Consider the following 21,701-nt stretch of genomic DNA (forward strand, 5'->3'; position numbering starts at 1 on the left):
TTTATTTTATTTAAGAAAACCTTTCAGTTATCCTATCTTACCCATTGTAAATAGAACGACCCTACTGTAGCCGGAAACGTTTTATCAAATGACGTCACGATAACGCGGGAAAAGTTCAACCACTTGAGATCACTTTTAAACGTAAAATTAAAACACTTATGGCAACGAGACATTAAACATATCATAATTTAACACTTTCTAAAATGTTTATCAAAACAAACAATAACAAAATCAAAATATTTCATGTATATTGTTATGCGATGAATTGCGATCCGAACATATCCGAAGATGTTGCGTTCATCGATTTATAAACGCAATTGCCGAAAGGCAGTTCATTTAGGGAATGGACGTTGAGGTGTAAATATGGGATGCACTACAACAAATAGAAAATATTTGTTTATTACCCCCACTTTCAACAAATAAGATTGTTTCTGCCCTGCTTTCAATCACCACTTTAACCACAATGATAAATTAATCGCTTGTACCAGTGTCTGGTAAGACATTGGTTTTCTCGGCAGGGACGTTGTTATTTGCAGACTTTGTCATTTCCCCACGCCTGTAATTTCCAGATCTGTTTTTTTCAATCGCCATATGTTTCCGCCACAACAAAACAAGCGACACGGCTAATACTAGCTGGATTATTGCCAATCCTATTAGAAGAAATCCAAGCTGTGCATCTGAAACACATAAATATTGACTTTGAAGTCATCTGTTAATGATTAATACGATATGTTGTTCAAAGGGACACGCTCATGGTTTGTAAAATACACTTTTTATTTAATTACGAAATAAAGAGTGGCAAATCATAAGGAGTATTTAACTAAAATATCAAAATTTTGAACCCTTCAGTCCATGTTGATTTGTTCAAGTATCGTCTTTGAAGATGATAGTTTTCAAAACCGTAACTGGGTTCCAGCGATTTCATCGATTTCATTGTTGCGTTATTAGTTGATTGACATTATTACTTTATGTTTTCAATGTAATAAAATCGTCAAAATATCCCAAATCCCAAGTCCTGGTGGCCTAGTCGTTAAGGCCTTGTATTCAACTTAATTGATTTTTTTTCTGCAATATAAAAATAATGATAAAATAAGGGTTTTTAGACCGGGAAAACTTATTTGTGATGCACAGACATAAGCGAGTCCCGTAAAACCTAAATAGAGCATTTTTCCGGGGAAGGATGTTTTTTGTGATTTATTTTTAGCTTAACCCTAGCTAGGCCGTTATATAATTCACGTACCCTGGTTAGGCCGTTATATAATTCACAGACCCTGGTTAAGCCGTTATATCATTCATAGATTCTGGTTAGTCATTCAAAGCATTCACAGACCCTAGTTAGGTTGTAATATCATTCACAGATCCTTGATCGGCCGTTAAATGATTTATAGACCCTACTAAGGCCGTAATATCATTAACAGACCCTGGTTAGACAGTGATATCATTCACAGACCCTGGTTAGGCCGTAATATCATTCACAGCCCCTGGCTAGTGATTTGAATCATTCACAGACCCTGGTTATTCCGTTATATCATTCACAGACCCTGGTTGGACCGTTATATCATTCACAGACCCTGGTTGGACAGTGATTTCATTCACATACCCTGGTTAAGCTATAATGTCACTCACAGACCCTGGTTAGACAATGATATCATTTACAGATCCTGGTTAGGCCGTAATATCATTTACAGACCCTGGTTAGACAGTGATATTATTCACAGACCCTGGTTAGGCCGTAATATCATTAACAGACCCTGGTAAGGCCGTAATATCATTTACAGACCCTTGTTAGACAGTGATATTATTAACAGTCCCTGGTTAGGCCGTAATATCATTAACAGACCCTGGTAAGACAGTGATATCATTTACAGATCCTGGTTAGGCCGTAATATCATTTACAGACCCTGGTTAGAAAGTGATATCATTTACAGAGCCTGGTTAGGCCGTAATATCATTTACAGACCCTGGTTGGACAGTGATATTATTAACAGACCCTGGTTATGCCGTAATATCATTCACAGACCCTGGTTGGGCCGTAATATCATTTACAGACCCTGGTTAGACAGTGGTATCATTCACAGACCCTGGTTAGGCCGTAATATCATTCACATACCCTGGTCAGGCAGTTATATCATTCACAGGCACTTGCTAGATCGTTATTTCTCCCACCTCAGATAAGTAGTTCCAATAATTTAACTATGCTAGAAATTCTTATCTTGCCCACGGGCGAAGATAAAATGCACGTATGGAACACCTTTTTAATGGTCACCACGTTGTAATTACCTCCCTTGTTGAAGACTGCATCATGGAAATCTTGTCTTGTTGCAATATTTAGAACGCTAATTAATTATTTCTCGCTTCAAATGTCACCATAAAACAGTCTTCACCTACACTTCAAGAAATAATGATTCACTCTCCTAAGAACTATTTAAAGACCGAGTTGACTATTAACATAATCTGAATCACTGCGCGCATATCCATGACAACCAGGAATTATTACATATCCATACGCAATTATTATCACTATCACAAAAGAGTTCCAGCAAAAAAATCATTTTTACTTAATATTGTTTAACTGAGGTGGGAGAAAAGCATCTACCATAGCCGCTCGTGTGAGATAGGTTCATCCCGACCCTCGCGCAGGGTGTTTTGCTGAAACTCGCTCTCGTTTCCGCAAAACACCCTACGCTCGGGTCGGAATGAACCTATCTTACACTCTCGGCCATGGAAGATACTTATAATCATGCACAGACCGTGATTAAGCCGTAATATTGCTCACATACCCTGTTAGACGGTACTATTATTCACAGACCATGGTTAGGCCGTAATATCATTTACAGACCCTGGTTAGGCCGTTATATCATTCACAGACCCTAGTTAGGCCGTGATATCACTGGTTAGGCCGTAATATCATTCACAGACCCTGGTTAGGCCGTTATATCATTTACAGACCATGGTTAAGCCGTTATATCATTCACAGACCCTGGTTAGGCCGTAAAATCACTCACAGACCCTGGTTAGACAGTGGTATCATTCACAGACCCTGGTAAGACAGTGGTATCATTCACAGACCCTGGTTAGGCCGTAATATCATTCACAGACCCTGGTTAGACAGTGCTAGCATTCACAGACCCTGGTTATGCCGTAATATCATTAACAGACCCTGGTTAGGCCGTAATATCATTCACAGACCCTGGTTAGGCCGTAGTATCATTCACAGACCCTGGTCAGGCCGTAATATCATTCACAGACCCTGGTTAGGCCGTAATATCATTTACAGACCCTGGTTAGACTGTGATATTATTCACAGATCCTGGTTAGGCTGTAATATCATTTAAAGACACTGGTTAGGCCGTAATATCATTTACATACCCTGGTTAGACAGTGATATCATTCACAGACCCTGATAGGGCCGTTATATCATTCACAGACCCTGGTTAGACGGCGCTGTTATTCACAGACCCTGGTTAGGCCGTAATATCATTTACAGACCCTGGTTAGGGCGTTATATCATTCACAGACCCTAGATAGGCCGTAATATCATTGGTTAGGCCGTAATATCATTCACAGACCCTGGTTAGGCCGTTATATCATTCACAGACCGTGGATAAGCCGTAATATCACTCATAGACCCTGGTTAGGCTATTATATCATTCACGGACCCTGATTAGACAGTGGTATCATTCACAGACCCGGGTTAGACTGTTATATCATTCAAAGATAGTTTTTTAATATAAATGATAATGGAAATATAAGGGCAGTACTATTTAACGTGGGATGACTGAACATACAATGTCACCGTCCCGTACCATAACCATGGACTGTACCTAGTCAGTTCCTAATTGGGAAATATATTTACCTGACTGTATGGTCCTTTGAGCTACTTCTAGTTTACTGTCAGCGTTGAAATTCGCAGTAGTTTCTTTTAAGTTTTGAGAAAGTTTGTCGACCTCTGTTTCCAGCATGTTAATACTTTGTATGAGATTTAATGCCTCGTTTCTTGGAAATACTCCATTTTCAAGTTTTGCAACCCTTTGCAATAAATTTGGAATGTCCAGCTGGCTGTGTTCTACAACTGATGTCGCTGGCCAGATACCGATCCATTGGAATAGCGGTACAAGACTCAACAGTACAGCCGGTTGAAGAAGCGAGATCCAACTGAAATAGAAAATCCCTATACACACTCCTGCTTTTCAATATGATGCTATCTTAATTAGTTTTACATATTGTTAATGCAATACTCGTGTTTTCAGATAAACCAAAATCATTTGTACTTAAAATGTCTTAGAAAGTTGATGTATTAATTCCATAGTTTATTTTGTAAACTAAGTTTATAGCATTATAAGTATTACAGTTAAACATAATAATAGCAAATAAGTGACACACATAAGGATATCCATGAAAGTGATTGCAGAACGTCCAGTTTTATACTGCTAATATGCAATCATACATGAAGTAACAGATGGTAACAGCTGGTCTTCTTCGACAGCCCTTTTCTTTTGATAATCCATAACATGTTTTGCCCGACAACAGATCATTATAAGAATATGAATTACATCGTACTTGGATTTGTTTCGATATAATCACATTTTTATAATCTTAATACTCTTTAACTTGATAATACACCATCAAATCCATCTTAAAGTAATATGTTGCGTTTAAACGGTATCACTTAGATTTCTATAATTGTATACGAAATACCATTCATATGGCGAAACTAGGCTGTTACATAGTTTGGAAGATTAATACTGCGTTTCGATTCCACAGTGGGGCAGTTAAAGCATCGTCTTCGTTTCGACAGTTTTCGTTTTTTACAATGGTCCGAAGCCGACATAACTTCGTATCTGGCAGTGTTCTTGTTACAGTTTCCGATACAACCAGCGATGTCAATCATTAACAACAAAATATTACCTTCAAAGACAAATATTTATCAAAGTCCTTAGCCATTCTCTTTATTACAGATGCCGGTTTTGTTTAGACAGTGGAGCAGTATAAGATTGTGTTTCGTTTCGACAATGGGTAAGTTTTAAAGAAGTTTTGTTTCGACGTTAACGTTTCAATAAATGAAACATTTTAAAGGTTGTTTTCGTCTTAAGGAGGGGGCAGTTTGAGAGTAGTTTTCGTTTCGACAATGAGGCAGATTAATTGGACAATTGGTAGCGTGTGGTCCGAAACCGACATAACTTTCGTGTTTGGCAGTGTGGTCTCCGATACAACAAACAATGAAAATCATTTACATATTACTACTTTTAAAGACAAATATTTCCCCACGCCCCTTATCCCATTGTCTTGCATACAGAGATTCAAATCCGGAATAAACCTGCTAAGGACGCTATAAAACAAATTGATGCACCTTGATCAAAAGTTTGTCTACGATATTAACTGTCGCTACATACGCCTGTCCTATTTTTAGAACACCGTGTTTGGTAATAATTAGTAGTAAGTTAGCTAAATTAAGAGAACGGACACTGTGAATGATACTTTTTCTAACATACATAATGTACCTTAAATTTGAGTAAATTTGACGTTATAAATGCTGATTTTATAAATGTCAGGAAATGGCTCGTGCAAGTCGTTTACTGACGACACTGATATCATGCGAAGAAAGGTCTGAATGCGGTTAGCTTTAAATAATAGCATACCATAATTTTTTATTATATTTGCCATGATGAAAGTGCATTTTCTTTCCATTATAGGTATGTGTTTGTTTAATGTATCGGATTATTATTTACTCAGTAATGATTTAATTACAATTCAAATCATCCCTCAGATGAATAGCCAACGTCGACTTTTTGCTTAGTGTTGAACGATGACGTTGGAACATCGCCTTATATGCGTGTCTTTACTACATTTAATAATTGATTAATATTATATTTTACCATTTATCATTGGCTAATGAATAATCTGCTGTTGGTGTTGTTGTGTTTGAATAAAAAAATCAATTTACACGTACTTGTTGTAGTAGGTGCGCTAATTGTTATCAAATATTCTTAATCGCTTGTAATATGAAGTATATAATAGTACATGTTTCTGTAGTAAAGAAAACTTTCGAAAATACCTTAATGATTTATATTTAGGTTATCCTATTACTAGTGTTATTATAACTTGATCGCATCAATTTATATCACCACGCGACATTTCATTTATGGCGCGTAAACATTTTCAAGTGCTCTAAGCGCGTTCCGTACCTAAACTTAACTACTCAATCATTTTCCCGTCAGGAAGAACTTCTCTCTTAAATTTATCGAGTAACATGATTAAAATGTTTATAACGCGGGCTGAATGTTATTTCCTAGCTTTATACAAGAGTACTGTATACAATTACTAATATGTAATGTGTTGGTTTTTGATAACTTTAAAGTTTTATCGTTATGAGTATATACTTAATGTTATCTTACTATTACTGTATCATTAGTTTTACAGGACCAAAGGCTAAGGGCACCCAGTTTTGTTTAAAGTCCCAGTACCACTTAGGATTAAATAATTAGGGAAAATATATAATTGCGTATATCAATCAATCAATCGAATTGTATCAATCAATTGGACGACTTAAGGGTGTTTCTGCAACAACGATCCCCACCCTTCGCCCCCAACACATACACACGTACACATATACACATTTACCTGTCTGTGCGAACGTAAATAAGTACTTTTTATATAGTGCATTTTAAAAGTAATATACTCTCTTTAAGCGGCGTACACTGCGCTATGTTTCATTTAAATGGTGAAGAAATAGTAAGGTTATCTTTGTTTAAAGTCTTCATTCAAAGCAAAATGTTGCTTTCCGACGTAGCATGTTTGTCGCAATTGATCAAGTGGTATACACACACTGGTAATGGTGTGTTGCTATAATCAATAAAAACAAGCATGCAAAAGTTAAGCACATAAACTTCAATATCACAATTCAATAATCCATTACTCCCCCTGCACAAAGCAGACAACTTTTGCAAAACTAATACAGTCCGCATGCAGTAAACTTTACACATTATATATCCCTGTACAGGTAATGAAATATAGATTTATACAAATATGACGTCATGAAGGGACGTAAAGCAATAAAATGCACGAGTTTATTACTGCAACATAATTGGTAATACTCTAAAACAAACTAATTTTATATTAAAAAAATATACAAGAAGCTCAGAATTTATGTTCATTAAAGCCATTTTACATAACAAACCACAAACCTTTCGAAGTGAACGTCAAATAATTTTCGAAAGAAATCGTACTTTGTAGTTACTGATGTATCCGCATCTATATATAGTAAGTGAAATGTGAGTTATCTTACACAGTGTGAGGAAAACAGAGGTTTCAAGGTCCGGTAAAATACGAAAAAACGCATGTCTGTTATGCAAAGAACAATGATACAATAGCCGTTAGATTGATATATTTAATCAACAAACAACATTCGGAACACCTCAGCCATTTTCCATCGAAAACACCATCGGATGTATATTGATGGTTTACAATATCATAAATATTTTCATTTAACTACGATGCAAGTAGATGACGTAGTAATTTTAGTTTAGCAGTTAACTTAATGACTTTACTCTTGTAATTATTATTCATTTAGGCTAAAATTCACTTCACTTGCAATCAATTAAAACTTAATGATACAAAATACACCTTAAAACACTACAAACAATAAATACTATTATATAGACTTTGACGAACTACTTCTACTGATGTACCGGCCTACACCTGAGGTTGTTGTCAATAGAAAATGACGAGGTGTTCCGAAATCAAACAAAACGGAGACCGATATTTTCTCAAACCAAAGAAAACGGATATGACTGCAAACCCACACCGGACAATACTACAAAGCGTAAAGTTTACCAAGTGCGAAAACCCGCAGATAGTCACATAAACCTTTAACTTTATCGTACGAATACGTTTAACATTATTGTATACTAGTGAACGCTTTATCCTGAAGGCTTTAAATCCATAGTTTGTGTCAATACTTAGTTTGTTCGCGGGCACATCACATCAGCATCTATGCTGATAACACGAGAGATACGGACGGACACACGGTGTACCACTGTCTTGATAGGTTATCAGCATACGGTATTCAATTGTTCAATCAAATCAGGGTAAACACATCGCAATAGTCAAAAGATTTTGCATATATATTTAGACGCTATGTTTAAAAACATAACGCATCATATGAGGATTAATTACGCGTAATTAAGGTATGAGGTTTTGTACATATATTCAATACTATAAAGTTAGAGTGAAGAGAAATACAAGCACAAAAATACCGATATGTGCTTGTTAAAAATATAAACACTTCATGATTATATTGAATTGTTACTCAGTAATAAACATTGTTGTAGGCGAGGTGAAAACACAGAAAATAAACGTTTCGATAAGTAAACAAGGTGAAGAGGCACCAGATGTGTGTGTCTTCATAATATAGCCAAAGTTTGCCCAAATATATAGTAACCGGGAATGTAAGTCGAAACATATTGACTACAGGAATCCAAAATCAAATTGTAATCTTTTGATGTCATGGTTTCCTCCACCGCATAAACATTCTTCATGTTTATGATTTCTCCAAGGCATGTACGCTCTACGTGTGTTTGTTTCCACGACATTTACTTTCTTAGAACCATTTTCTGTGTCAATACTTCGATTGTTCGCGGGCACATCACACCACGACAAGTGTTGGTCTCCACGGCATGTACATTTTACGTGTGTATGTCTCCCTGAAATGTACATTCTACGTGTGTTCGTCTCCACGGCATGAACATTCAACGAGTGTTCGTCTCCGCGGCATGCACATTCTACGCGTGTATAACTCCACGGCATGTACATTCTACGTGTGTTCGTCTCCACGGCATGTACATTCTACGCGTGTTCGTCTCCCTGGCATGTACATTCTCCGTGTGTTCGTCTCCACGGTATGTACATTATACGCGTGTTTGTCTCAACGGCATGAAAATTCTACGTGTCTTTGTCTCAACGGCATGTACATTCTACATGTGTTTATCTCCACGGCATGTACATTCTACATGTGTTTATCTCCACGGCATGTACATTCTACGTGTGTATGTCTCCACGGCATGTGAATTATACGTGTGGTCGTCTCCACGGCATGTACATTCTACGCATGTTCGCCTCCACGGCATGTACACTCTACATGTGTTCGTCTCCACGGCATGTACACTCTACGTATGTTCGTCTCCACGGCATGTACATTCTACGCGTGTTAGACTCCACGGCATGTACATTCTACGTGTGTTTGTCTCGACGGCATGTACATTATACGTGTGTTCGTCTCCACGGCATGTACATTCTACGTGTGTTCGTCTCCACGGCATGTACATTCTACGTGTGTTTGTCTCGACGGCATGTACATTATACGTGTGTTCGTCTCCACGGCATGTACATTCTACGTGTGTTCGTCTCCACGGCATGTACATTCTACGTGTTAACACTTCCACGGCATGTACATTCTACGTGTCTTTGTCTCAACGGCATGTACATTCTACGTGTTAACACCTCCACGGCATGTACATTCTACGTGTGTATGTCTCCACGGCATGCACATTCTACGTGTGTATGTCTCCACGGCATGTACAATCTACGTGTGTTCGTCTCCACGGCATGTACATTCTACGTGTGTATGTATCGCTGGCGTGTACATTCCTCGTGTGTTTGTCTCTACGGCATGTACATTATACGTGTGTTTGTCTCTACGGCATGTACATTCTACGTGTGTATGTTTCCACTGCATGTACATTCTACGTGTGTTTGTCTCGACGGCATGTACATTCTACGTGTCTTAGTCTCCACGGCATGTACATTCTACGTGTGTATGTCTCCACGGCATGTACATTCTACGTGTGTATGTCTCCACGGCATGTACATTCTACGTGTGTTTGTCTCCACGGCATGTACATTCTACGTGTGCATGTCTCGCTGGCGTGTCATTCCTCGTGTGTTTGTCTCCACGGCATGTACATTATACGTGTGTATGTTTCCACTGCATGTACATTCTACGTGTGTTTGTCTCGACGGCATGTACATTCTACGTGTCTTAGTCTCCACCGTAAATACATGCCACATGTGTATTTGAAAACGCACTTAAATATACTTAACTCGATTTGCAGAATTCCTCAATTAGTCAATAATTCATATAGTTGCCTTGTAAATCTTGCTTGTAATGTGTTTTGTCGTTAACTGTGCCTGTGTGTGCAATTGAATTCAAACTGAAAGTAGTAAACACGTGTTTTGAGTTGAGTGCAGTTAAGTTGATAGCCAATTTGAACACTCAGCATACCCGATAAAGCATGTATGTATTCGCCGTTTCGTCAGTTTTATACGATGTTTCTTTCTATAGTTTCAACCATATTATTTGTTTAACTGTGAAGCACATTTCACAATGACGTTCGCACATTAAGTATACTCTCGATTTTTCGAATATGACCGTTCTACAATTACGGAACATTTCATATGCAATATTATTATAACACTTAATTCATAATAAAGACAGCCTTGGCTGATTGGCTTGCACCTGTAGTTTGCTTTGTATTTGTAGCATTCTTTTAATGCCTAGCCTCTGTTGCTCCCCCAAGCTGTTTAATAACTGGTCAATCGGGGGAAAAATCAATTCTAGAACTGCAGAAGGATCACACGAAAAAATAGACTCTGCATTAACTATTAAAATGCTCTCATATGTTTCTTTGTAATACATTAACCAAGCTTTCTTTTTAAACAAAGACAATAATGGTGTTCTATTTCTTAAATCTATGATGTGTTATCAGTTAAGGTCTCCATTTTCTGTCATAATGTATTAACAAACACTTATACATATGTAAAGGTTAAATCTAATCTTTAAGACAGAGATGTGGATCAAATGATTTGTATTCTTAGTATGGTTTGAATATCTTAAAAGTCATATGGAATCCATAACAATAAATTGTTTTCGATTTACAGATTAGCACTGTCATCGTTAGATATTTAGTTTAAATTATGAAGATCGGAGTCTGGTTGTTCACCATTTACACATGCAGCTTTATACAGTTTGTCATCGGCAAAGAAACATACTACTTTGACGACAGTATTTGTACACTAACCAACGATACCGGCACAGAAGGTCTGTCACACGTTTGTCTGCCTCTTAACTGTCAATGAGCTATTTTACAAATTTAAGTGGATATAAATATATATATTACGTTTTTTTGTTTGTTTTTTCAGCCGTGTTGGTCTATGAATGTTTTGATGAAATATTAATTATCGATTATCGTAGCCAGAAATAATCCTAAGACACATTGCTAAATACATTCTGAATACAATGAAAAGCTTTACCGATATTCCCTGTGTATGATATTAAATGTGTATAATATTGACTTTTTTTCAGGTCTTATACCATTACCCTCTTTTCCAAAGGGATTTTCGACCCGTGTGGAGTGGAAATGGCTGGAGACAAATACCACGTTCGACGTGTTTGAAACATACAGTGATATTGAACAAAGTGGTGCACAGATTATTAAAGTGGAAGGAAAAGTGGTCCATGTCATTTCTGATTACAAAGAACGACAATATATAACTTACTCGGAAGGTAGGGATACCATTATAATGTGTTTATTAAGATTTGAATACTTGTTTAACGCAACTAATATGAAATGATAGTTAAGTTTTATTAATCGTTTATCCATGATATGTCCATTAATGTTCCATCTAACGCACTACAGGAGACGTTTACACCATTAAAAGTGTATGCTTACAATATCGTTTATTGTTAATCTTTTATTTTTTAAACACATAAACTGTCTTTACACACTTATATAATTATTCTGCGCCATGCAAAAAGAGTGAACTTTTCAATGTGTGTTATCTGCTGTTGAACGTCGCTCTATTTTAACCGTTGATGTCTAATATAAGTTAAGGTTATGTTTCATAGAACCTGACCCAATATCAATTAAGGAAAATCATTCTAGTATTCAATGCAAACCCAGAATAAGATCAACTTCTGCTGTGGTATGTTTGCATTTAAATTTAACTTGTTGTAAATGTACGAAAACTTGATGCCATGAGGCACAACTTAGCTTATTTTGTTAATGATCAAAGATAGCGACGGGGCGGTTGAGGGTTTTTTTTTGTTAATGGAAAGAGAACATCTACTATTTCAATGATTTTGAAAATATTTTTGAATTGTGGCACTATTGAAAACAAACATCGAAGTCGGGAAAGCTGATTTAATGTTTCAACGTTTTCTCGCAGCAAGATCATGCACATATATTTATTTTTTGGTCTAGGGATGCATTTGTAACTCAGGATCCGGCATTTTGCTATTAGCTGATGGACATATTTACTGTGATACATATATTAAACACATGGACAGTATCTTTGGCAACCTATAGCCAAACATAAAAAATAACTATCAATATTAAAAACAAATGTGGATCTTCCGAGAAAAAAGAGCATCTATCGTAGGTTTGGTGAGAAGATATATTGAACATTATTATCGTGCTATTATAGTCAGCACAGTCTCCTGAAGAACATAATAGCCTCATTTGAAATATGTGGTTCCCACTGAAAAACAACCATAACCTCATCTGATTTAAAATCCATATAATTAATGTAATGCTTTATTTCACTCATTCTTGTTGTATTCAATATCTGCTGGTTCAAATAGGCAGTATAACTAAATAAACTGTTATTAAGACTCACACAATGGTTTTCGCTTTCTTCTTGGCGTTTCCAAATTGGTTTCGGATAAGTTAAGTGTTTATGCCACTCTAGCAGATCATGCACGTGTCGTAAAGAAATCCTGAGCGTGGACGTATTAAAATTGGCTAGACTAGTGGACTTATTTCGCCGACAATATAATACCACATTTCGCCTGCCGACATACGTACAACGGGCTTGATTAGATTTGTCTCAACTGTTATCAAATGAATGAGATTAAAATATTTCAAATTTAGGTGACGGTTGTAAAGTAAAAGGTCTTGGGTCGTTGGAGTTCTACGATAAGAAACTATGGCTCTCCGCCGTAAATGAACTCTACGGCACTGCTAAAAAGGCTTTTCCGGTACGGTTTATTACATTTTGCCATTTAGTTTCATATGACGTTTTTGCCTTATGTTTACCATTTTAATATGTCAGGTATGATAGTGCATTTTGAAATATTTTGGGCGTGGAAAATATCTGAGGCCAGATTCTAATTCTTTGAAAGTATGCCACTGTGCAACATTTAAAAATTGCTTATACATGTAACATATTTTGAACCATTTTACTCTTTTTTACAGATTTACAATGGCACGGCTGTTATACGAGGCGTTAATACGAAGAAATATGTTTCCTGTCTTTGGCTGTATCAATTCAACACTACTCTACAGACAGAACTGTACTTTTCAGGTAAATGATTCCGTATTGTTTTAGATACAATTTAATGTATTGTTATGTTGCCTGTGGTCATATATAAATAACTGTTTATGTTTAAATATTTTAATGCAGAACAAAAATAGTCTTTAGTCAAAATAAACAGTATTAAGTTCGATGTTATTATAAAAAAAGCCATAGCAACACGTATCATTTCATAATACCTTTAAATTCAGTTCAACGACCTTTATAATTTATCATGGCACACTGGGCTAGAGGAAGTTGTGATACCTTGACATTCTGAGGGGAACTGATATGTTCACTGCCTCCCCAAGTGGAAGAGTGTGGAACGTAGCTCTTTCTCCATTTTACATTAATTCCTTGCAGTTCCATTTTAGCCTTTATAAGACCTAACAACCATAGAGAACTCATGTCCCATTTGTTTCTATCAATGTCTACTGTACCATAGTTGTAAGTGCTTGTGGTATTTCACAATCGTCTCTGTTCAGAGTTAGACTCAACAACTTCCTGATGTGAATACAATCAAGCCCTTATACATTCCCTACCTCTGAGGCGCTCTACACTCAATAAACCCAAGCATAGATACAACCTGCCATAATATTGCCAAATATATAACTGATGTGCGTCAATCACGTTCAGAGTTAAACAGACAACACGTGGACTCTACTCAAGCAGATCTAGTGTCCCAACACTATTGGTTTAACAATTAAAACCATATTTTCGAATGAATCAAAAAATGACATTGCCTAAGCCTCTCTATTAACCCATTCATATTTGCTAGCAGCACGCCCATATCATGCCAGAACATGCCACAGATGGGTACCAAATTAAACATACCAAGTACATATTGTGTATGCATTTCTGCTTAAGCCATTGCACAAAGAAGCCCATCCAAAACAAACAAAAACTCTCTTTTTATTTTACCTGTTAGAATTCCCTCTATTCTGACTACACAATCACCAATATAATTTGTTAATCCTAATTCAGCCCTGTTCCAAACAATATTTATTATGGCAACAGTAAAGCCCATTCACTTTAAAACAGTCGGCACAGGCGAAACATGTACCATCTTCATAAGTCAAGCTGATGTCTCTAAAGTTTAATTTGTGCTGCAACAAAGCCAATCGAGAACCAAATACATCAATGATGTTATTATTTTATGTTCCATTAAAAATAATATTATTATAATAAAGCCCACGAGCAAAATAATACTGAAACGAAATTCACTTAAGCCAAAACAGTGCTCAATAAACCTTTTGTACTGATTAATTACTAAATACTGTCAAATAAACCCTATGTTGGCTATGCCTAGGCCTCTCCTATTCTTACCTAAAATGGCTACAAGCAGCTATTTATTTTCAACTTAACTCCACAACTGCTTAATATGTCTACCACTAGTCTTGTGCGAATTATACCATACAGAGTGCTTATTTGAGCAATTACAATGTGATATAAAACATATTGTGGCAAACATCCCAACTTGCATCTCTACTATAGCTGATATACTGTTAACAAGAGCGCAGCATTCTTCCTTTCCATGAATAACCTGGCCTTTATGCAAAACTAATGTCCATGTTCCTCCCGCAGAAAACTGGGCGAATCCACTGTCCCCGCCGAACGTTCCGATTCCGGTCAGGTTCGTGCTAACGGGGAGTGTGTCTGCAAATAACACTGCCGCCGCGAGAAAGCCTTTCACTGTCATTGGTGATTTCATTGAGTATAATCCACTTCCTCCAGACGACGATACAGAACTACGAATGCAGGTACAGCTGGTGCAATGTCATGTTAAATTCTCTCTAACAAATAAATAAGTCTAAACAGTTTTACTTCGTCTAAACTAATCAGAGTCATTGGTGTCTGACATTTATCATATGTATCACTGAATTTCAGTTCCCCGCGGGCACATTTTGCGACGGACGATTTTCAAGAATCCCTTTGAATGTCTTGCCGTCAAGTTTTAGTGTTGTTTTTGAAAAAGTGGAATTCCGGCGAGACTCCGTGACAGTGACGTATGAGAAGGTATTTATATAAAACATAATGCAAACTTAAATGTATGATAAAAGCCTATTAATGTGTTACAGATTTTACTTTAAGCTGCTTCCTTCACAGATAACTTATGTACTATCCATTTATATGTATTAGCAACATTTACTTAACACTTTTTTAGATACAATGATAAAATATTTGTCATTCAATAGTACATTTTGAGTATACTTTCATATCCCTAGCGGAATAAGACTTACGAAAGATTTTATATGTACTGTATTTGATTTGATATGTCAGAATGCTTAAAATTCCCCAATGTAACTTACATTTAAAAGTACTTCCTTTGTTTCAATGGCTATCGATCTAATATTTTAATTAAGTCCTGCGTGGCTACCAAAATTGGTCAATTTTATTAACTTAAATTCACTTCTCTGGTTAAAAATATAGACCTTAATTTTAAACTTGTGTCTTGCTCTGATTATGCAGATCTGGTTTGACAGCGCGAAGCGGCTTGTGCGGCGAGATTACAAGATGGCGGGTGGCAACGACCCTGACCCAACCACGCAGATCTTTGATTTCAATCTTGGTAAGAGTTTATTTGTTTTAAAACATCAACAATTTGCCCTATATGTGACCTTATCAAAGATTTACAATACATAACGTGATATTGAATGTCAGTCAGTATGCACACTGAGGACCGCTTTGTTAGAAATGTAAAATTCCATCTACACGAGTTTAAAGATTAGTAATGGTTCACAAAGTCGGCAGGAAGGTTAACGATTTTAAAAGACTTTTTATCGTGACCTTGACCGTTGATCTACTGACACTCAACCAAAATCAGTGGTCAAAGGCAACAACTGAGGTTTTAAGGTCCTACATCAAACCGTTTTCTTAGTTCGCGGCCAAAATATTAATGAGACTGTTGATCGTAACATTGACTGTTGACCTACTGGCATCTATCACTAAAGCTGCATGGTCTTAGTACGAACATCTCTCGACATTTTGCAAGATTTTTTTAAAAGACTGGTGACCTTGGCTTTGGCCTTGGACTTTCTTATCTCTAAACGATAGGGGTCTTATTCTGGTCAAGGACAACCGACCACTGAAGTGTTCACTGTTACATGGTTATATAGTTTTCGAGTAATTGCGCGGACAAAGTTTCCATGAGATTTTTATCAGTGACTTCGACCTAATATCCTAAACTAAGGTTAGTTTCAAACGCCGTACTAATCCACTGGTCAAGGGCAATCTGTCACTGAAATATCTTAGCCAAACGGTTCTCGAGTAATTGCACAGACACATGATCAACCGACCGACAACCAGAACATCCGACCTATCATCCGACCAACCTACCGACATAACGATCCAATATGCCACTTTTATTTCTTTGTAGGAATACATTATACCATGGACTCCTACATGGGCAGCTGTGACCCTATCTCCCCTCTCGATACCGGAGACTACTATGTTGTGTCTGGGCCCAACAACACTATTCGAATGATGACAGCTTTAGAGTTTTTCCACAAGGAAGGAGCGCTCATTCATTACGTTGGCTCGGTATGAGATTGACATATCTGTGTTTGATACGAGAGGTTATTGGTATTGTAAATCATGCTGAGAAAAACCGCGCTTGATGTATAGTTTTTCCCCAAGATGAAAATTGACCCAACGTCAGGCTGCAGCATTCTTTTATTAATCGAAAAGAAGCTGACTGAAGGATTTTACATTGGTTTTGTTAAGAAGGTTAAATGAAATAGATGTATAACGTCTGTTATTATTGTTCTTCATATCCTCAGCGTATCACAAGGAGCGTACGCTGTGATGTATGGGTGGGGATCTACGCTGATCCTGACTCTGCTCGAAACTTCACAATTGAGTGGTACTTTACCAAGGTACGCTAGAACTCTAGCAGCAATGTAGGTCAAAGTATAGGGATATACGTATGTAGTTAACATATAATAAAATTCTAACTAATATCTGGAACACAGACGTAATCACAAAATAAGTAGGTGATAAACATCTAGCTTTGATACGTTAATGTCACCTATTATATCCTATATGAATATATGACGTCTTGTATAAGACATGAACTTTTGTCGCTTTGCTCATTTAGTTTTTGCAGCCTTTGAAATTAAACTTGGATGTGTACATCGTGCTATTGTGCTAATCTTTGACGTGTTTTAAGAGTGTTTCATCTGAATTTGTTTGTTTGTTTTTCTCACAATTGTTATGGAAATAGTTAAAAGCGAATTGTTTTGTTTATTTATTTTAGGACAATGTGGTTGAAGGTATAGGTGGAAACATTCAACCGGCATCTCTTTTTCGCATTGACATTTTCCAGGTAAGAATCGTAATCTCAATTTATCTGCTTAAGATGAGCAATTTGTCAAACGGATAGCGGATGGATAATTAACTATAAGTTTGATGAAATGAAGTAAAACCTTAATGATTAGGAATGGGAGGAGTCAGCGTAGAGAGCAAGCCCTTCTTAATCATTAAGATATTACTTCATATTATCGAATATAATTTGAATATAATCTCATTGGCTGGCACATTGTCAACGCATAATCTGACGCAACGAGCGTGTGTGTGTGTATGTATATACAAGGAAAAGGTAGCGGAACAATACGTATATCATTACACCGAACGCTGTAAATACAACATAAACTACTATTTCCTTTGCCTACATTTAATTAAATTCAGACATTGGATGGTAAACAAACAACAGTCGTAATAAATGTTTTTCTTTATCTATAACTATTCTTCATAGGCTGTTGGTGAGCCCCCGATCACCCGGAACGTTCTACAGTTAGACAAGGAGTCGCCCCCACAGGAAGTGTTTGACGTATCCCAGTGTTTTCCATCCGCCTTTAAAGCAAGACTCCTGATTTATTTTTCAGGTACGAATATTCTACTAAAATTATTCATGTTATTGACGCAAAATAAATCTAAAACCTCAGTTTCCACGAACTGTTTTAACATAGCTCAAATACATTCTTTGGTATATCATTAAAATGCAGGCTTAAAAGGGACCTAATAAAACTGAAAAAAAGATTTCTTCCACAAAAACGCACTTAATCGAAATAAGACTTCAGTTAGCACTACTTTTTAAATTGTTATTAAGAAAGAAACGTATATTTATAATACTATGGTTGTTAACGACTTTACCTTCTGAAGTCGGAAAAAACAAATATGCTGTGCATTCTTTATCCTCTTTTTGTGTTTTATTTCAGTGGTCAACAACAAGAGTATTTCATCAGTGAGCGCGAGCTATCTCAAAGACTTGCTACATATATCCCTCGTAAACAGGGCACTTCTGCCGCCCTTAAGAATTAGTGGAGTATCAGTAAGTCGCATGTATGATGTTTTCATATTCTAATCTATTTAGTTGATTTAATAACGACAATACTTAATAGATTGCGCGGAAAAATGCGGGTCCATACATTTTCAATTTGTATTTGATCATGAGTACTGGCACCAAAATTATATGAATGTAATTAAGTAATGATTGGAAAAGGCCAAACTTAAAACTTCTTCAACTTAGAAAGTCGCTATTTATGACATTAGTATGTTTTCTGGTTAATGCGATCGCATTTGTAATCTATCTACAGTGATATAAATATAAAAGTGTTCGTTGTATTGTTTATCCTGTGTTTTATGAGTGTGTCTTTAAACAGTGTGGCTGCTTGGCTTGTTGACGCTCTATTTATTGTTATTCTCAATGTGTTTGGTCCTGAAAGCTCCAGGTGGTTGGTAACACGGACTTGTACTTTGACGCGTTTCTCCTAGACAAATCCCCGGTTGTGAACAACAGGATTGTGCCCCCGCCTCCAGAACAACATGGCCTGGAACCTGCGTACGACTTCATTAAAGGAAATGTAGAAAACAACTGGCGAATAAGTTTAAACAGTACAACGTCTAAGGTGTGTTGATCTTAGTCGCTTGACCATTAACAATTGAAATTATAATTTATTTCGTGCCATGTATATTATATGTTAGCTACATACTTCAAAATAGTAATCAATTGTTTCGCAAAATAAAGCAATTAGCGTATTTAAGCATAATACCATTACACGTTTAAAGGACCCAGTGATCATAGAGTCAAGAGGCATTATACGAATAAACTACATGGCAGAATTCACAACAACACCGGTAACAACGAAAATGACAACAACAGAAGCCACACCTCCTCTTCCCCCCGCCCCTTCTACAGTAAAACCCGGCGCTCCGACAAAAGAACGGACGCCTTACGCTAAACCGACTTGGCCCCATAAGCCTACATCGCCTAGTTAGTACCAATTTCACTATATTGGCAATAAGTTGTATGATTTTAATTATGCATTGAAATAAACATTAAACGATGTTTCAATAGTTGATCATTGAGTACAACGTATATCAGAATTAAAGTACGACTTAGAAAGGCACTTTAATTTTGAAAACGTGTGCTGAACGTGTCCACACCTTTATATTTTGCATGAACATATAATTTTAGGAATTAGTGTGTTTTTGTTTTTATTTCAGCTACATGTCCACCGTGTACTCCTCTTACATGTCCGACACCCACTCCTGTCGTCTGTCCATCAACATCGACTCCATTTGTATGCCCAACTACCAAATGTCCGCCAACTACCAAATGTCCGTCTTGCACAAGATGCCCTACATCAGTTATAACCCAGCCTGTAGTACATTGCAACACCTCATCAAATTGTCCACAAGTCACGTGTCCCACACCCATCAAATGTACGACGTTTAGATGTCCAAGTACATCAGCAAACAACCCCAGAATCACTCAAAATAAGTGTCCAACCGTCACACCGTGTGCAACAGCTACTACTGTGGCCAGCGGGCAAACAGGCAGTAATCAGCATCAAGTAGGAAATCAAATGCCGACATCAGGAGTCAGCAGTGGTAGGTGTTTAATCTTTTACTTACAATAATGTTAAAGTAATATTATTATTTAAAATCAATACATACATATGTATAACAAACATAAAGTTTAAGTGATTAACTTTTAACTACTTGCTAAATACGAAATGCATTTATGGAAAATATTAAATTCTGATTTAAAGCATGTAACCGTGTACTTAAGGGCTGAAAACGCAAAATATTAAATGATTGGTGAATGCTAAAAGATTTACTGTGATCTTCTATAGTCTCATAATGTAACTATACCATGTTTTCTGCACCTTTCTTTCAAATTCAACCTGGTATCCTTCATAAGAACCATTGTTTTTGACATTTTTCATCCTTTTTGGTATATAAAAACATTTGTATTAATTGTGGTAGTTTGTTTTGGGAGTGCATCCTTAAGGAAAACATTTAATGTTTTATGTCTTGTTGTTGCGCTTTAAACATTTAAACATCTTTGACTTTGGATTTATAGGAACTATATGCTAGATTAAAACTATTAAAAAAATATAAGTATGTGAACATGGTTTATATCCTTGTTTCAGGTGGAGCAGCTGGATTAGCATTCGGCATGTTGGTAATCGGGCTGTTAATAGGTGTGTTCGGACTGTTGGTGTACCGGCGAAAAAGAAATGTGACCCCTGATCGGAGAAATATTCTAGACAAATACTTGGACAATGCCGATTATTGATGAATGATTTATGTAAATATTGTAGATCTGTGATACCCTTCATTTAGTGTGCATAGTTTGCGAGTGTCACAAAAATGTAATAATTTGCATTACAAAAGTACATATATTATGTATTTCTTAAGATCAGCTCAAAGGGGCAGCGAGAGAACGTGAACTAATTAAATTAGAATATTCATCTTTAATCTATTGGTAGTTTTGCCTGTGGATATCCTTTATACATTTACTATTTGACCATGAAACAATATTAAATAAAACAGTAACACTGCTGCAGACTGTTATTAACATTATGAGTCGTTCATAAATGATATTTGAACAGTCATTTATTCGTTTCTCATATGCATAAAATTTTTCGTGCTCTGTACAAGAATAAAAATGACGCCAATGATAACATCACTCCGCTTTGTCACTTGTCGGAGTTTTTTGTCGTAGGTGTCCAATGTAATGCGTTCAATTACACAAACATGTGCAAATCCTCTATTGAAGGTTCAAATAACGGCATGTGTAGAATGGTACATTTTCAGAGTCTTTATTGAGTTGGAATTTCACACAAATGATTTAACCTGCTTATATTCATTTGTAATTTAATGGGTTCAACAGCCTTATAAAAAACTAGCTAGATAATGCACAGACGTCTAATATACCACTAGCGGGGTACTGCCTGAAGGTATCGATCTCAAAATGGAAAATAATATCTGACAACAATAGTAAATGCAACACTGCCAAAGTGCCATAGTACTGGCTAAGTATGCATTATATTTGCATCCTCTGTTGC

The 21,701-nt window shown here is 36.6% G+C and overlaps 2 protein-coding genes across 2 annotated transcripts; one reads left to right on the top strand and one right to left on the bottom strand.

Moving 5' to 3' along the window:
- Positions 1 to 383: 383 nt before the first annotated feature.
- On the bottom strand, positions 384 to 4,457 carry LOC128232913 (uncharacterized). Its single transcript, XM_052946715.1, has 3 exons — positions 4,384 to 4,457; positions 3,857 to 4,155; positions 384 to 677 (listed from the first exon to the last, which is right to left on the bottom strand). Exons 1-3 carry the CDS (start codon positions 4,395 to 4,397, stop codon positions 472 to 474), a joined length of 519 nt encoding a protein of 172 aa, XP_052802675.1. The 5' UTR covers positions 4,398 to 4,457; the 3' UTR covers positions 384 to 471.
- Positions 4,458 to 8,073: 3,616 nt separating this feature from the next.
- Positions 8,074 to 21,322, top strand: LOC128232407 (uncharacterized). The gene is made up of 17 exons (XM_052945931.1): positions 8,074 to 8,186; positions 10,936 to 11,095; positions 11,360 to 11,560; positions 12,927 to 13,033; positions 13,251 to 13,359; positions 14,932 to 15,107; positions 15,235 to 15,363; positions 15,817 to 15,916; positions 16,724 to 16,887; positions 17,127 to 17,222; positions 17,603 to 17,671; positions 18,101 to 18,230; positions 18,564 to 18,676; positions 19,071 to 19,253; positions 19,414 to 19,618; positions 19,852 to 20,238; positions 20,784 to 21,322. Exons 2-17 carry the CDS (start codon positions 10,972 to 10,974, stop codon positions 20,927 to 20,929), a joined length of 2,439 nt encoding a protein of 812 aa, XP_052801891.1. The 5' UTR covers positions 8,074 to 8,186; positions 10,936 to 10,971; the 3' UTR covers positions 20,930 to 21,322.
- The last annotated feature ends 379 nt before the right edge of the window (positions 21,323 to 21,701 follow it).

Source organism: Mya arenaria, chromosome 4, assembly GCF_026914265.1.
Source record: "Mya arenaria isolate MELC-2E11 chromosome 4, ASM2691426v1".
Classification (NCBI taxonomy): domain Eukaryota; kingdom Metazoa; phylum Mollusca; class Bivalvia; order Myida; family Myidae; genus Mya; species Mya arenaria.

Coding starts and splice junctions, on each gene's coding strand:
- LOC128232407 (XM_052945931.1), top strand. CDS start 10,972: ATGAAGATCGGAGTCTGGTTGTTCACCATTTACACATGCAGCTTTATA. Junction 15,108..15,234: donor ATACAGAACTACGAATGCAG/GTACAGCTGGTG, acceptor ACTGAATTTCAG/TTCCCCGCGGGCACATTTTG. Junction 16,888..17,126: donor TCATTCATTACGTTGGCTCG/GTATGAGATTGA, acceptor TCATATCCTCAG/CGTATCACAAGGAGCGTACG.
- LOC128232913 (XM_052946715.1), bottom strand. Junction 678..3,856: donor TCAAAGGACCATACAGTCAG/GTAAATATATTT, acceptor TATGTGTTTCAG/ATGCACAGCTTGGATTTCTT.